This window comes from Anomalospiza imberbis, chromosome 23 (assembly GCF_031753505.1).
Source record: "Anomalospiza imberbis isolate Cuckoo-Finch-1a 21T00152 chromosome 23, ASM3175350v1, whole genome shotgun sequence".
Taxonomy (NCBI): Eukaryota; Metazoa; Chordata; class Aves; order Passeriformes; family Viduidae; genus Anomalospiza; species Anomalospiza imberbis.
The window spans coordinates 1,336,982-1,353,548 of NC_089703.1; the positions used below are offsets into that span (position 1 = coordinate 1,336,982).

Below are 16,567 nucleotides of genomic sequence, written 5' to 3' on the forward strand. Positions count from 1 at the left end.
AATTTCAGATGACTCTTTTCTATTTTTCACTGGGTTTTGGTGACTTTGACCACAGTTGTTGAGGGTTTTCCCCTCAGATCTGAGGCATGGGGAAAGAGCTACTTCAAAGCCACAGCTTGGTTATTTTGGGCAGGCTTTGGGCTTTCAGCAGCTTTGTAGAATCAAGTTCCTAAATTTGAAAGAATCAAGTACTTCTGACTCAGAGTTTTAAATACAGAGCTATGGTTCTCATTAAAATATATTGATTGAGTGCTGTTGATTTTCATTTAGGATTAGATTGGCAGGAGAGAAGGTGTTTTTATTCTTTGATCTGCTGTCTGATAATCACACATGGATGTCAGAGATGGGTTTACTGATATTTCAGTAGAAACTGGAATATCTCTCTTAGTTCATCATTAACAGACACGGTATTATCCTGCTGCTGTCCAAGTGCTGCATTTGCCTCTTCATGGCCCAGTCCCAGTGATTCACCTCAGGAGTTGCTCTTTGGAGGCAGACTGTGGCTTTCTGAAGAATCACAGAGCTTTTTTATTTGTTAGGATGTGCCCATGGATGCTCTCACCACTGTCAAGCCTTACAGCAATGAAATCCATGCACAGGCTCAGCTGTGGCTCAAGAGGGACCCCAAGGCATCGTACGAAGCTTGGAAGAAGTGCCTCCCTGCCAGAGGTAACCCCTGTGCCTGTGACCTGCTGCAGTTCTGTGCAGGAACATGTGTGTCCCCAGATTTAATAAGGAATGTGCATCTGTGGAGTTGTGTTGGCTTCTGTTCCTTGACATCTGATACCATCCTCACATTTAGTCCTTAGAGTTGTAGCACTGACTTTTCCAGGCTGTGTGCCTCAAACCCGAAACAGGAAATGCTCTGTGCCCGAAGAGAATCAGGGACTGTAGAAAATGAAACTTGTTGTGTATTTAAATTGATACCAGCCAGCTGGAAAGCTGATGGAATTCCTTGAGAGAGTCACTGGGATTTGCATGAGGCTTGGAATTGAGCATGGCTCCACACAGGAGTGAAAATGGCAGCAGGAGGAGATCGGACGCACTCAGTTCCCAGCTGGAGTTTAGCTAGTTCCAGTAGGAAGACAAAAATACTCTGGCAGTTTGCAGTTCATAACTGCTGACAGCTCTCTTGGGCTCTGCTCAATATTGCAGGTGCAGATGCCAACGGGAAGACTCCCAGCAAAGCTGAGCTTCACCAGCTCTACTTGTCAGAAAAATACGTCTGGAAGTGGAAGCAGTTCATGAGTCGGCGTGGGAAGAGAACTTGTCCTCTGGATCTGAAGCTGGGACACAACAATTGGCTGCGACAGGTAAAGGTGGGGAGAGCCCTGGGGCAGGGTTCAGTCACACAGTGTGGGTGGTTTGCTGCAGTTCCTCTGCAGGGGTGTTTGGGGAGGCTGGCACTCACTGCCTCTAATTCCAAATGAGGTTTGCAGCTGTGCTCCCTTAGAAATGCTGCATCAAATGTTTATCTGGGAGTCTGTGGGTTCTTAAACTCTGAACCTTTGATTGCCACGGTGCTCCTGCCTGGCTAATGAGCTGCACTTCTGAGGGTCCCGGAGCAAATCTTTGCTTCCTGTGTGTGGACTAGCAAGGGACCCACAGCATGCACTCTTTAAACACTTTGGTGCTGAGCAGAGCAGGAATTGTCACAGTGCTGGGAGAGCAAGAAAACACTGCCACCCAACAGCCCCCATGTTGTGCCTTCTTGTGAGCTGTCACAAGTTCATCCGTGCCCATGGGTCTGACCTGGCTTTTCCTGCCCCTGCCCCAGGTGCTGTTCACTCCTGCCACCCAGGCTGCCAGGCAGGCTGCCTGCACCATCGTGGAGGCCCTGGCCACCATCCCCAGCAGGAAGCAGCAGGTCCTTGATCTCCTCACCAGGTATTCCTGTGCTGCCACACCTGGCAGCTCCACGAGTGTTTGTCTTCAATTCCCATCAGAATCTCCCTTCTTGCAGTTCTTCTCACACCTCTCCCTTGTATACCTGCAGTTCAGGGGTCTTTTTGAGCTGGATTTTTTAACTTAATTAGCTGGAAGGGTATATGTTTTGGGAGAGTTGGGTTTGCTGCCTGGTAGTGAGCTCTTGCAGTCTGTATTTTTTCCAGAAGTAAGGATCAACTGTTCAGCTGTGTGGCCAACATTTCCTCTGCCTCTTTAATGGCAGAATAACAGGGTGAACTCTCTTCCAACTGCTGTGACATAACTTACCCCAGCTCATGCTGACAGGACAGTCAACTCCTTTTTGGGACAAATAACTAATTTAGCCAGCAAGTAATGAATATCAGTGATGGTGTTAGCAAGGACAGCAGGGAGGATGGATTTCTGGAGGTGTTTTCTTCCTTTCCACAGTGTCCTTAAGCTGGAATGCCTTTTGTTGCTGTGAAGGGGTTGTCAGCTTGTGTTCCTCTTTCACAGCTACCTGGATGAGCTGAGCATTGCTGGTGAATGTGCTGCTGAGTACCTGGCCCTGTATCAGAAACTCATCAAACCTGCCCACTGGAAGGTGTACCTGGCAGCCAGAGGGGTTCTGCCCTACATTGGCAGCCTCATCACTAAGGTATGGATTTGTGTGCAGGAAATGACCTGTTAGCTTGGCTATTTTTCCCCTTTGAAATTCCATCCCTTTGTTCATTGCCCTGTTGCTGACCCAGCCAAGGTTCTCAAGTTCACACTTCAGTGCTGTTACCTTTGAACAGAGGGGGCCATGGGGGTTTTAGCCCCAGCTGGAGAATTCCTCAGCACTTTAATTAACTGCTCTGGGATCGTAAATATTGCTGCACTGCCTTGGCACCAGGTCGAAGCTGGAAGCTGTTGTGCAGCTCCCAGGCTGGACTCTGAGAGCCCTTACGGACAGGGAAGGATCAGGTGTGCTGCCTTTGCTGGAGAAATGGGAATTACAGCCTTTGGAGAAGCAGCACTCTGGGTTTGTAGTGTTCAGAGTGGTGTGAGTTTTCTCTGGGGGTCCCTGCTGCACTCCAAAGAGGCAGGTGGCACTCTCCATATCAGTGGTGGCTGTGAGTGCTCCTGGAGGGCACTAGAGCCAAGCAGTGGCAGCAGGAAGGTGCAGGGAGAAAACAAGAGGGATTTGTGGCAGTTATCCTCTCCTTTTCCCCTTCCCTCCCTGCCGTTGCAGTAGTGCTTTCTGTGTGCCTGGCTTGGTTTCTGTGCTGAGTTCTTTGCACCCTGTGTTAGACACCCCAATGGCTATTGGCATTGCAGGGGCTTGGCCTAACAGGCTGTTAATTATTTCCAGGAAATAGCTCGTTTGCTCGCCTTGGAGGAAGCAACGCTCAGCACGGATTTGCAGCAGGGATATGCCCTGAAGAGTCTCACAGGTATTCAGTGGGCCTGCAGCAGGGTTAGAGCTGGGTGATCACTGTTCTCTAACAGCCTGTGGCAGAGTTTCAGAGAGATCTCATTCAGTTGTGTTGCCATTGTCAGCACTGGAGTTTTGCCATCGATTTAGCACTTAATGTCTAAATGGATTTTTCCATATTTTTTGTGGTCAGAAGGAGTTTTTAGCTGAACTGTGGTAACATACCAGGCAAGCTTCATCATTTCACTTTATGACATAATACAGCCCCTGGCAGCACTGTAAACACTGCTGCTTTATTCCTACCTGTTGTTCCTACCTCCCTCTTCTATGGGAGCTTTTCTTTTATCTTCTAGGGTGTATACCCTGTTACAAAAATTTGTTGGAAATGGAAATACCTCATCAAGTAGATCATTGTTTTTTGTATCCTCTTACACATTCTTCAGACATTAGTGGGTGAATCCATAAAGCCTGGCTTCTTGCAAGAAGCAGCATGTTGATCAGTGTGTCATAGGAAAGAATCCTTGTGTTTGCTGATTCTTTACTTTATTGTAGGAGTGACCAGTTTGGTGATGTCACTGATAAGTCATTTCACATCATCAGAGCTCTTAGAAGTATTACAAGAGGAGCAATCATCTGCTTCTTCAATAGCTTGTGACAGAGAAATGCCAAAGAGTGCAGAATTTTGTGTCAAGCACACAGGCCCTTTCCTCATTCCAAAACTGTTTTTCATATGTTACAATTTACAAGCCAGGCCAAGGCTTTTACCTTCAACCACTCAGTTCACAGGAGTGAGCTTTAAACCCCAGACTGATGGGAGCTGGAACAAGCCATTTTTATGATACTGTGCCCTATTTGCTGCTATGAAATTTAGAAATCAAATTCTCTCCCACCTGCCTGAATTGCTGTGGCTTTCTAGGTCTTCTCTCTTCCTTCGTGGAGGTGGAGTCCATCAAAAGGCACTTCAAGAGCCGGCTGGTGGGCACGGTGCTCAATGGCTACCTGTGCCTGAGGAAGCTGGTGGTGCAGAGGACAAAGCTGATTGATGAGACCCAGGACATGCTGCTGGAGATGCTGGAGGACATGACAACAGGTGAAACCACCTCTGTTCCATAAATCCAGCCTTGGGATCAACCAAGATGGGAAAGCAGAACAGCCACACAAAGAACTTCTCTCAATGACTGCTGTAATCAGGGGGGCTTATGGCTTCCAGTATTTTCTGTTGGCACAGAGCAGTTGAATAGCATTCCTAGTCACCTCTTATTTTCCAGGAATCTCAGCCTCCTCATTTTTATGGGGCTATTTTACTGCAGCCCAGATATGCAGAGGCTTTCCTAGTAACCCTACCAAATAAATACCTTCCATCTTTCACAGAGTGGATTCACAAAAGAAGAGGAGCACCAAATTGTGGGGCTGTCTGCAGAAGGATTTTCTGCCTGTGCTGAGCTAAAGTGGAATCTATAAAATTGACTGTAGTGTCCATTTTAAAGCTTCCTTTTCTTGGCAGGCACAGAGTCAGAGACCAAGGCGTTCATGGCCGTGTGCATAGAGACTGCCAAGCGTTACAGCCTCGATGACTACAGGACCCCGGTGTTCATCTTCGAGAGGCTCTGCAGCATCATCTACCCTGTGAGTGGGGCAGGGTCACACTGCCTCAACAGAGCCCTGCAATGCTTTGGGAAGGGACTTAAAGATTGTCCAGTCCCACCCTCTGCCATGGCAGCGACACCTTCCATGATCCCAGGATGCTCTGAGCCCTGGCCAAGCTGGCCTTGGACACTGCCAGGGATTCAGGGGCAGCCACAGCTTCTCTGGGCACCCCAGCCTCTCCCACCCTCACAGGGAAGAATTTCATCCCAGTATCTGACTTGGATTTCCCCTCTTTCAGTCTGACCCATTCCCCCTTGTCCTGCCACTCCAGCTCCTGATGAAAAGTCCCTCTCTGGCTTTCCTGTAGCCCCTTCAAACCCTGGAAGGTGTTGTGGGCTCTCCACACGACCTTCTCCTCTCCAGGCTGAACATTCCCAACTCTCCCTCAAGGGAGGTTCTCCAGTCCCCTGAGCAAGTCTGTGGCCTCCTCTGCACTTGCTCCAACAGTTTCATGTCCTTTTTTTGTTGAGGGTCATGAGAACTGTGTACAGCTTTCAAGGTGGGGTCTCATGATAGAGGAGAATCGCCACCAACCACATCTGTCGCACTACGACACGAAATAACTCACACACGCACGTTAGATGTAAAAGAGGGAAGAAGAAGAGTCACGAGAGAGCTTTATTTTCTGACTCTGCAATAAATAGAATCCCAAAAATGACAGTGGATTGGAGGATGAAATTGCCACCTTTCCAACCACACTGGTCAAACTAACAGTCTATCAATTCTCTCTCCTACAAAGAAGAATGCAAAACAATCATTATTTACATGAACATGTGTGAGTACTCCAGCAGAAATATGTAAACATCAGAAGGCATAGAAAACTTTTAGAAGAACTTTAAAACTCTCAAAAGAACAAGGCAACACACCTCTAGCAACCCTAGGTCTGGTTCCTTTTTCCCAGGAGCAGCAGTGTGTGCAGTCATGATTCACCATTGGGCAGTGTAGACCTGTATCCCAGTGTATCCCATTTGAGGGGTTCAGGTTTCCTGAGGAATTTGGTTACTCAGTGATCCTGGCCATCCTCTGAGTGTGGCATGCAGAGCAGATGCACCAGTGAGGAAAGGACTGAAGGTTTAAGAACATTCTCCCATAAAAATGCAGGAATGAGAGCATGGTTAGGGAAAAACTTATTCACTCTGTCTCTGCTGCTGCTCTTTAGGAGGAGAATGAAGTCACCGAGTTCTTTGTCACTCTGGAGAAAGATCCGCAGCAGGAAGACTTCCTGCAGGGCAGGATGCCAGGGAATCCCTACAGCAGTAACGAGCCTGGCATCGGGCCTCTCATGAGGGACATCAAGAACAAGATCTGTCAGGACTGTGACCTGGTGGCTTTGCTGGAGGACGACAGTGGGATGGAGGTGAGAATTTCTTGAGGCAGGGATTTCTTGCACAGACCTGTGGGATGCTGGTTTTGGGCAGCTGCTGGTTGCTGGGGTGGTGATGTAACAACCCGAGCTTGTTCTTGACTTGTTCTTCTCTCCATTTCAGCTTTTGGTGAACAACAAGATCATCAGTCTGGATCTGCCTGTGGCTGAGGTCTACAAGAAGGTGTGGTGTCCCACAAACGAGGTGTGTGTTACCTTTGTACAAGTTAACAGCACAGAGCACCTGTCCTTCACGTCAACAAAAAAAAAAGAGGAAAAATCAAAATCACACGCGTCAGGATTTATTTCCTGGCGTATAATTTATTGGGTGTAACTGCTCAGCAACTTTTGGTGCTCTGTTAGGACAGATTGTGCATGGCCCTGCAACGTGAGTGATTGCAGAGCACTGCCTCAGGTGAGCTGTGTCCTGTGTCACACCTGAGTCTTCCTGAGGAACAGCCTTCCCTGTGTTCCCCTGGGGAGAGCTGAACGTTTCGCTGCCTTTCAGAGCACATTTCACACTCCATCTGCACACAGAAGTTTCGTGTGTGTGCACACAGGGACGCCAGATTGCTCCATCAGTCTGTGCTTCGGGGGTGAACCCAAGTTTTTTACGCACAGAGCATCCAATGCTTCTCCATATTTGCACTTCTTCCTCTCGTGTTTTTCATCGAGATCTCAAACACTTGGCAGATTCATCCTTTTTTTGTTTTTCCTAGTTTGTGTTGTGTGTTTTAAACATGAAGAAATAAACCCAGCTGTCTTTAAGGTCCAGTCCACCATGCCATACTAAGCTTGTGCCAGAGGTGGATGTGGTCTAGAAGAAGCTCTTCCCTTCTTTCCTTGTGACCACTAAATAAACTCCCACTGAGACCATCAGGCTCGTCTTGCCCACTGCAAATACATTTTTAGAGGCACTTGAGATCATAAAACAGGACTGATTTGCCCAGCATTTCTTGGTCATTCCTCATTCCCTTCTGGCTTCAAATCACCTTTGAAACCTCAGTTTCCTGAAGCCATTGGTGGGAAGAATTCAAACAAAGTGCCAGTTAGCAGTGAATGATGATAAAATGGGTCTCATTAAGCTTTATTTCAAGAACAAAGCCTTCAGTACTGCAAAATCAAGCCCAAACCTTGTGACAGGGTGATATTTTTTTAGCAAGTTACTAACTTGGAAAGGGAGATGAGGTGCTGGTGTTAATCTGTGAGTTCTGCTTTGAATTCTGGTCGAGTGGAAATGCTCCCCATGCTGGCCCTGGAGGAGTTGTTCCCATGGGATGCCAGGCTGGATGCAGCTCTCCCGGGAGGGAAGCAGCTCTGCTGGTGAAAGGCAGTTTGCTCAGCATTCCTGTGGATGAACAGCTTTCATCTGTCTTCCTTTGTGAGCACCTCCTGGAGCCGCAGCTCGCAGCTCCCGTTCCCTGGGAGCGACAGGCGCACAAGAAACGCAACCTCAGGCCCCTTTTTGTTTCCCTTGTCTCTCCGTGGCTTTTTTTGTTCATCTGCCGTTTTACCAGGGCCCCTGTGGTGTTAATTGCTGGTCGCCAGCGTGGCCTTTGAGCAGATCTTCCCCCCGGGGCTTTCCCTGTGCTTATGTATTTGCTGTGACATTAAGCACTGCTTATTCCACATTAGGCTTAGCACGATCCCTGACAGGTTTTCTCTTGCAAGGTCTCCTGCTCCCAAATCTGGGATTTTTCTTTTCTGCTTTTTATTCAGACCTATGGATTAAAATTGGAAAGTTTTGTGATATGCTGTCAGTATTTCCAGCTGGAAATGCATCTGGAAAAGTGTCCCTTTCCCAGGGTAAAAGCACAGCTTTTTGGCTGTATCAGTGATGTACTGTCTTACTGAAAGCTCATTAAGTTGCCTTTTACTCCTCTTCCATTTGCCATCACTGGAGATTTTATCTGTTTGAAAGCTTTCATCCAATTAGCCTGTCCTGCTTCATTTCCTGGGCTGTGCCTGTTCCCTGTATTTCCCAGGTATGCTGTGCCATACCCTCAGAGGAGAGGTTGCCATGGAAAGCAGGTGTTCCTCTGCAGATGAACCCATTTTCCATGGCTGCATCTTTCACTGGTGCTAAAGGAAACCTGGAGGAGAGGGAAGGAGGAAGAGACTGTTTATTACCAGTCTGTCAATTAATTGGCAGTGCCAAGAAAAGCTGGGGAGACCACGGGATGAGTTACTGGTGTTTTTGCAGGTGGCTCTACTGTTTTTAATTCTTCTCAGAAGGGGAGAATGAGGGAGTGAAAGATTTCCCTGTGCTACCATCATCAGGTGAAACAGCACGAGGGAGAGCTGGGGCTGGAGTGTCTGTACACACTGGAACCAGAACCAGGCTTGTGTACAAGTGCCCAGAGACAGAATGAATAAAAAGCTCTGCTCTTGCAGGGGGAGCCCATGAGGATCATTTACCGCATGCGGGGGTTACTGGGAGATGCAACGGAGGAATTCATCGAGTCCCTCGACTCCACCACTGGTAATGCATTTGTCTGCTGAAAGCTGGGATTAGATTTGAAATCTGAGGTTTGCTGCAGAGCAATGACATTATTATCCTCACAGCAGTGAGCTTAAAGTTGATTGACGTTGCTTTTGCTGCATTTACCTGCTTCACCTCGAGTGAAGGAAGATTTGAGCAGCGCTTTAAAGCTGTGCTTCAGATGTGAGCACTTGCTTGGCACGGGGACCATTCTGCCCAGCCCTTCTTCATATCCCTGCTCTTAATTCTTTTTGAATTCACAAAACAACTGAAGTGACTGGAATTGCTGGGAAATGTGTGCTGCTCTACTCTCCATTTCTGCTTCCACTGCTTGAGCATGTCCTGCTGTGGCTGCTCCTGTCCTCACCACCTGTGTCTGTCCTGCAGATGAGGAGGAGGATGAGGAAGAAGTGTATAAGATGGCTGGGGTGATGGCCCCATGTGGAGGCCTGGAGTGCATGCTCAACAGACTGACTGGCATCAAGGACTTCAAACAGGGCCGGCACCTCTTAACCGTGAGTCTCCCTTTGGCACCGGGGTCAGGAGTTACGGGGTGGAAAATTCCACAGACGTCCGTGAGGTTTAGACAATCTTCCTTGAGCTGGAGCAGTTCTCTCCCTCTCCTGTTCTTTTTGGGTAACAATTTCCTTACAAAATTTGAAATGTCTAGAACCTGAGGAGTTGGTAAGGCTAAATCCTGTCTTGCTGGAGGAATTGTTTTCTGCCTTGGCCTTATCTGAAAACCAAAGCTGTGCTAAGATACATATATATATATATGTATGTAAAAATCTGGGGTGTACAGTATCCCAGCAGTCTGGAGATAGGTGTATTATTGCATTAAACTATTACTTTAGTTTCAGCAAATTCCCCCCCTCATTGTGAAAGTCCCACAGAGAATCCCTTGGCTGTATTTGCAGGTGCTGTTAAAACTCTTCAGTTACTGTGTGAAGGTGAAAATAAACCGGCAGCAGCTGGTCAAGCCAGAGATGAACACTCTGAATGTCATGCTGGGGACTCTCAACTTGGTAAGGACAGCCTCGACTTCCAGAAGTGTTTTTTCCATGGATTCCAATGAATTTAAGCTATTTCTGACTGCCCTGCTGCCTTGTGACAACTACTGGAGATGGGAAATATTGCTGTGCTGGCACTGCGAATTATCCTTTGGACATTCCTTATCTTTTATGGCTGGGAGTGTGGGGGACAGTTAAACCAGATGGTGTTCCAGGGTCTGCTCCCACCTCAAACCAGTGACTGCTGGTGTTCCAGGGTCTGCTCCCACCTCAAACCAGTGACTGCTGGTGTTCCAGTGCCTCTTCCACCTCAAACCAGTGACTGCTGGTGTTCCAGGGTCTGCTCCCACCTCAAACCAGGGTCTGCTCCCACCTCAAACCAGTGACTGCTGGTGTTCCAGTGCCTCTTCCACCTCAAACCAGTGACTGCTGGTGTTCCAGGGTCTGCTCCCACCTCAAACCAGTGACTGCTGGTGTTCCAGGGTCTGCTCCCACCTCAAACCAGTGACTACTGGTGTTCCAGGGTCTGCTCCCACCTCAAACCAGTGACTGCTGGTGTTCCAGGGTCTGCTCCCACCTCAAACCAGTGACTACTGGTGTTCCAGGGTCTGCTCCCACCTCAAACCAGTGACTGCTGGTGTTCCAGGGTCTGCTCCCACCTCAAACCAGGGTCTGCTCCCACCTCAAACCAGTGACTGCTGGTGTTCCAGTGCCTCTTCCACCTCAAACCAGTGACTGCTGGTGTTCCAGGGTCTGCTCCCACCTCAAACCAGTGACTGCTGGTGTTCCAGTGCCTCTTCCACCTCAAACCAGTGACTGCTGCTGTTCCCCTGAGCACTCCCATGTCTTGCAGGCTCTGGTGGCTGAGCAGGAGAGCAAGGACAGCGGGGGAGCAGCGGTGGCAGAGCAGGTGCTCAGCATCATGGAGATCATTCTGGATGAATCCAACGCGGAACCGCTGAGCGAGGACAAGGTGAGTGCCCACAGCTCCTTTCCCTGGGCTTCAAGGCTTGCACACCCCTGCTCACAGGGATGCTGGGCTCCAGGAGATGGAGGGGAGTGCTGCTGGAGTCTGACCCTCGTTACACTTCTGGCAGGTCCTAGCAGGCCTTGGGGAAGGGCTCAAGGAGGGCCCTGAACCAAAAGCACTGCGAGGCTGCATCAGGATGAGTTTTGCATGGTTGGGTGAGGGTTGTTAGGCACTGCTTGGATCCTTTCCTGCCTGCTTTGGGCCACAGGCCAGGGAGAGACAAGAAAAGACACAGCTTGGCCTTGTTTATTGGAGCGTTTTCGTATGTGTTGAAAACATGATTGATTTTCCAGCTAATTGAGAATAAAACTGTATCTCAGCTAGACTGAGAACAAGAAGAGCTTCTCACTCATCTTTTGAAGCTGTGGGTGGACAGGAATCTGCTGTGCTTTGGGTTGAAGTTGTTAGGCTTTTGGCTGGAAAATGCTTTAACAGTACATGGAATAAGACAAGTGTCAGCTAGAGGGGTTGGTGCAGCCATTCCACAAGACCTTTGGGAACGAGACTGAGTTTTATTTTTATCAGGGACTACCCCTTCACAACTGGAGTAGTCCACCAGCTCCCAGAGTGAGATTTATCTTGTAGATTTATTCCTGAATATAAATCCTGCTGCGCTTCCTTCACAGGGCAACCTCCTCCTCACGGGGGACAAGGACCAGCTGGTGATGCTGCTGGACCAGATCAACAGCACCTTTGTGCGCTCCAACCTGAGCGTGCTGCAGGGGCTGCTGCGCATCATCCCCTACCTGTCCTTCGGGGAGATGGAGAAGATGCAGATCCTGGTGGATCGCTTCAAGCCCTACTGTAACTTTGATAAGTACGTTGGCACAGTTCAGCTAAAAGCACCTGAACTCGGTTCTACTGACACGTCTCTGCCTTCGTTTCCTCATTGGTTCTACTCCAGTGTAAAGCCAGGCTTCAGCTTCATTTTCTCTTTCATTTCTAAGCCTTTTTTGAAAGAAATGTGTGACCTCTAGCTTGAGAAATAGGTCTTCAGAGAGTATTTTGAGGGGACAGGGGCGTGAGTAGCTTTTCTGAGTCTCTGAGCTGGGGCAGGTACATCATTCAGTGATAATGTCAGTGCAAATGACAGGCAGAGTTACTATTTCTTCTCTTTGTTCAGGTATGATGAGGAGCACAGTGGAGATGATAAAGTTTTCCTGGATTGCTTCTGTAAAATAGCAGCAGGAATAAAGAACAACAGCAACGGCCATCAGCTGAAAGATCTCATCCTGCAGAAGGGGATTACACAGAATGCCCTGGATTACATGAAAAAGCACATTCCAAGTGCAAAGAAGTAAGAGTCGCTATTTAATGTGTGTGACTGTTCTGGACATCCCCTCATCCCATCACCACAGTCTCCCAAGAAATCCATGCTCCTACTCAGGAGCATTCAGAGCTGTGATGCAGAGGTCTGGTGAGGCAGTGCATGTATAGGGATGAGCTAAAAACCCTGAAATCTTCCCATTTGATACCCATCCAAGCTGATTCCTTGGCTATCTCAACCCTTGTGTTTCCTGCCTGTTCCCTCCTGTTGCACAGCGACAGAGTTTTTGCTGTTGGTAGCCAACTCATGAGCACAAATCCCCAGGCTCAGAGCTGGCACTGTGGCTGTGCACAGCATGGAAGTGGGAGTGTGACTGTCCTTTCATTAATGAGCTGAGGAGGGACACGGGGGAGGGAGTGTTCCCTGCAGCCTGGAGCCATGCTGCTGTCTGGGACACTCCCCTCAGCTGCTGGCTTTTGTCTTCCATGCAGTTTGGATGCAGACATATGGAAGAGGTTCTTATCTCGACCTGCACTTCCTTTTATCCTGCGCCTGCTCCGAGGCCTCGCGACGCAGCACCCTGCAACACAGGTGAGGCCAGGGGCACGTGCCTGCATTGTCACTCTGCCCTGGGGCTGCAGCTGAGGAGTAATTCCTCTAAGAGTTGGTTCTACACTGATTTTTGTTGGGTTTTGTTTTGCCATCCTCACCATAGTTGGGACAGTTTTGCTCACAACTTCTCTCTGCTGGAAGGTGTTGGTTCTAGTCTAAAGGGAATTGTCTTCGGGGGATAAAGCAGAGAGAAAATCCAGTTCTGCTGAGCTTACCTGTTATAAGAATGGGAAAGCCTGTTGGGAATCTCAAAGTAGGCATAGGTGTGGAAGCTGTTCAGGTATTCCCTGCGCAAGTTCTGCCTTCGCAGAGCCTCCTCTGAGTTTTGTGTGTCACATGACAAGATTGGGAACGTGACTTCGTGTCCTTGTCTTGATGCCTTGAGCCTCTGCTGGGCAGCTTCAGGCATCATCTGGAAAAGTCAGAGATTCTGACTTGAATATTTCCTCCTGCTGTGTGGTGTGAGACTGACACGCCAGTGTGAAGAGAAGGTAATTATTGATAAGCTCCTCAGGACGTGATTGTTGGTGTTTGAAGGCACCAGTACAGTGTCTTATCACAAAATAAATGTTTTATCCGACATCCTCATCTGAGCTGATAATGACCAGTAGAGAGGCAAATTGCCCCAGACCTTCAGAGAGTTTTTAGGGCCCAGGAGCATTAAAAAAGGAAGGAGCACTTGTTGCAGCTCAGTGCTCTGCCCAGCGATCCCCGTGGGATTCGAGGGGACAGTCACTGTCCCGAGTTCCCTTTTCCTGAGCAGTGCTGTGTTCCCATCCCCACCAGGTGCTAATAGGAACAGACTCCATCACCAACCTGCACAAACTGGAGCAGGTGTCGAGTGACGAAGGGATTGGGACGTTGGCAGAGAACCTCCTGGAGGCTCTGAGGGAGCACCCCGAGGTGAACAAGAAGATCGACGCCGCGCGGAAGGAGACGCGCGCCGAGAAGAAGAGGATGGCCATGGCCATGAGGCAGAAGGCCCTGGGCACCCTGGGCATGACGGTAATGGCTGGGTGCTCTGCTCATTCAGGGGCTTTTCTTCCTGCCCTGCTCAAACTGCCTCAGCAGAAGTGTGTGAAGTGATTGATTGATGGATAGTGCAGAGCTGCAGCCCTGGTTTGCCTGGTGCTGCCAGGGGGGAACACAGCTGCTGGGAGATGGGATGGGCATTCCAGTGCCAGTGGTGGGCATGGTGTGGTTTGTCATTCTTTTTAACCTGCTTGAGCTTTGGTCTCTTCCAGACAAATGAGAAGGGCCAGGTGGTGACCAAGACTGCGCTGCTTAAACAGATGGAGGAGCTGATAGAGGAGCCAGGACTGACCTGCTGCATCTGCCGGGAGGGATACAAGTTCCAGGTAATGGGAGCTAAGAGTTCCAGGCAGTGGGAGCTAAGAGTTCCAGGCAGTGGGAGCTAAGAGTTCCAGGTAGTGGGAGCTAAAAGTTCAGGTCATGGGAACTAAAAGTTCCAGGTCATGGGAGCTAAAAGTTCCAGGTCATGGGAGCTAAAAGTTCCAGGTCATGGGAGCTAAGAGTTCCAGGTAGTGGGAGCTAAAAGTTCAGGTCATGGGAGCTAAAAGTTCAGGTCATGGGAACTAAAAGTTCCGCATAGTGGGAGCTGAGAGTTCCAGGTCATGGGAGCTAAGAGTTCCAGGTAGTGGTGATGGGAAATTGAAGTTCCAGGTCAAGGGAGACCCATTTTCAGAGCCCTCTCAGCTCCTGAGGGGACTTGCCAGTATCTGGTTGCACAAGTGCTGGCACTGGAAGATCAGGAAGTCTCAGGGTTGGTTCTTAAGATCAGTAATTCCGGAGGTGGCTGGGAAGTGGAAGTGTGTTTTCAGTGAAAGCTGGAAAAACACAGGATCAGTTTGAGGTCAGGACTAGGAGAGGTTCAATTCAGTGTGGTGTGCAAAGAGCAGGAGATGTGCCCTGTGGCAGAGCTGAGTGCTTGCTAAGGCAGCTGTGGTGTGCAAAGGGCAGGAGATGTGCCCTGTGGCAGAGCTGAGTGCTTGCTAAGGCAGCTGTGTGTCCTTGCAGCCCACCAAGGTGCTGGGGATTTACACCTTCACCAAGCGCGTGGCGCTCGAGGAGTTTGAGAACAAGCCCCGCAAGCAGCAGGGCTACAGCACAGTGTCCCACTTCAACATCGTGCACTACGACTGCCACCTGGCAGCTGTCAGGTACGTGCTGCCCACAGCCCCACAGCCCCAGAGCCCCACAGCCCAGGGCTGGAGGCCTTTCCAGGTGGTTTGGGATCACCCTGGAACTCGGGCTGGGTGGGCTGCGTTGTTGATCACTTTGCAGGGCTTCTCCGTCAGGGTCTGCTTTAACACTGCTCGGGCCTGGACTCTGCCAAGTCCAGCACTGAGAGAAGCTGTGGAATTGTCATTTTTTCCTTAGACAAAAGCTTGCATCCTCCTGACTTGCCTGGTGTGCTCTGTCTCTTTCTCCGTGCAGACTCGCTCGGGGCCGCGAGGAGTGGGAGAGCGCAGCCCTGCAAAATGCCAACACCAAGTGCAATGGGCTCCTGCCAGTGTGGGGGCCCCACGTGCCAGAGTCTGCTTTTGCCACGTGCTTGGCACGGTGAGTACAGACAGGTTCTTCCCCAGCTGGTTGCATCTGGTTGAGTCAGATCCTTGCCACACATTCCCCTGAAATCTTGGGATCAGAGGTGGTGTATCTGAATCTTGGTAAAACGGAGCCATTTCAGGTTCTACCATCTCCAAAAAAAGTACAGGTGTCTGTTTGCTTTGTGGCTTCATGTAAATAATTTCAGAGCCTCCTTAGCCCCCAGTCACTGCTGAAGATGCAGAGTTGATTCATTTGTGGCCCAGTGAGCCCCTACTGTACAAAAGAAACCTTCTGACACCAGTGGATTCCCTGGTGTAGATTTCCAGACTTCTCTTGGATGGTACTGAGGTACTTGAGCACCTCTCTGGAGCAGATGGAGATGCTGATGTCAGGATTCTGGTTTACCTTCTGCTGGGTTTGTAATGTCACATTAGAAATTTTCAGCCTGACAGGGGGGAATTGTAGATCAGATATTGGGAAGAAAGTCTTCCCTGTGAAGGCGTGTGCAATAGCACAAGATGCCCGGAGAAGTTGCGGATGCCCCATCCCTGGAGGTGTCCAAGGCCAGGCTGGGTGGGGCTTGGAGCAACCTGGGATAGGGGAAGGGGCAGGGGTTGGGACTGGATAATCTTTAATGTCCCTCCCATCCCAAACCATTCTAAGATTCTGTGGAAGCAAGAGTGGTAACATCCTGGAACCATTTCAGCCAGGGAGCTGTATCCCAGGTCCTGGGCATGGGAAAACAGTATTGATGGGATATCTGCAGATGGAATTGGATTTGCCAGAGTGAGCTGGAAGCCTCCCTTTGGGGAGGTTAATCCAAGGTAGCAGGGGCTGCCTTTGTATAGCCTGTTCCTTTTTAAAGCTTTTCTGTGCCATCCGTGCTGGGCTCCTGGGCTGTGCTGTGGCAGGAGGAGCTCTGTGAAAGCTCCCTGCTGTTTTGCAGACACAACACGTACCTCCAGGAGTGCACGGGGCAGAGGGAGCCCACGTACCAGCTCAACGTGCACGACATCAAGCTGCTGTTCCTGCGCTTCGCCATGGAGCAGTCGTTCAGCATCGACACCGGGGGCGGCGGCCGCGAGAGCAACATCCACCTCATCCCCTACATCATCCACACCGTGCTCTATGTGCTCAACACGTCAGTGCCACCCCCCTCCCTGCCCTCCCACAGCTCTGGGCTTTGCTTTCTGCACGGGCCAGCAGAGATGGGAAATCACACAAAGTTTTGGGAGGGTTGCACGTCCTAAGTAGGTTGTTAAG

The 16,567-nt window shown here is 49.7% G+C and overlaps 1 protein-coding gene across 5 annotated transcripts in view; it reads left to right on the forward strand.

Moving 5' to 3' along the window:
* UBR4 (ubiquitin protein ligase E3 component n-recognin 4) overlaps window positions 1–16,567 on the forward strand; it is an 85,752-nt gene that overhangs the window by 60,369 nt on the left and 8,816 nt on the right. For all 5 annotated transcript variants that reach the window (XM_068171578.1, XM_068171579.1, XM_068171580.1 and 2 more), the window contains 21 exons: window positions 540–669; window positions 1,156–1,313; window positions 1,778–1,887; window positions 2,422–2,563; window positions 3,260–3,341; window positions 4,239–4,412; window positions 4,827–4,948; window positions 6,129–6,326; window positions 6,457–6,537; window positions 8,727–8,814; window positions 9,202–9,329; window positions 9,732–9,839; window positions 10,678–10,797; window positions 11,481–11,671; window positions 11,978–12,151; window positions 12,613–12,712; window positions 13,520–13,738; window positions 13,978–14,091; window positions 14,771–14,913; window positions 15,191–15,316; window positions 16,251–16,445. In XM_068171578.1, coding sequence (XP_068027679.1) covers window positions 540–669; window positions 1,156–1,313; window positions 1,778–1,887; window positions 2,422–2,563; window positions 3,260–3,341; window positions 4,239–4,412; window positions 4,827–4,948; window positions 6,129–6,326; window positions 6,457–6,537; window positions 8,727–8,814; window positions 9,202–9,329; window positions 9,732–9,839; window positions 10,678–10,797; window positions 11,481–11,671; window positions 11,978–12,151; window positions 12,613–12,712; window positions 13,520–13,738; window positions 13,978–14,091; window positions 14,771–14,913; window positions 15,191–15,316; window positions 16,251–16,445 — 2,903 coding nt within the window. The remainder of the gene's footprint in view (window positions 1–539; window positions 670–1,155; window positions 1,314–1,777; window positions 1,888–2,421; window positions 2,564–3,259; window positions 3,342–4,238; window positions 4,413–4,826; window positions 4,949–6,128; window positions 6,327–6,456; window positions 6,538–8,726; window positions 8,815–9,201; window positions 9,330–9,731; window positions 9,840–10,677; window positions 10,798–11,480; window positions 11,672–11,977; window positions 12,152–12,612; window positions 12,713–13,519; window positions 13,739–13,977; window positions 14,092–14,770; window positions 14,914–15,190; window positions 15,317–16,250; window positions 16,446–16,567) is intronic.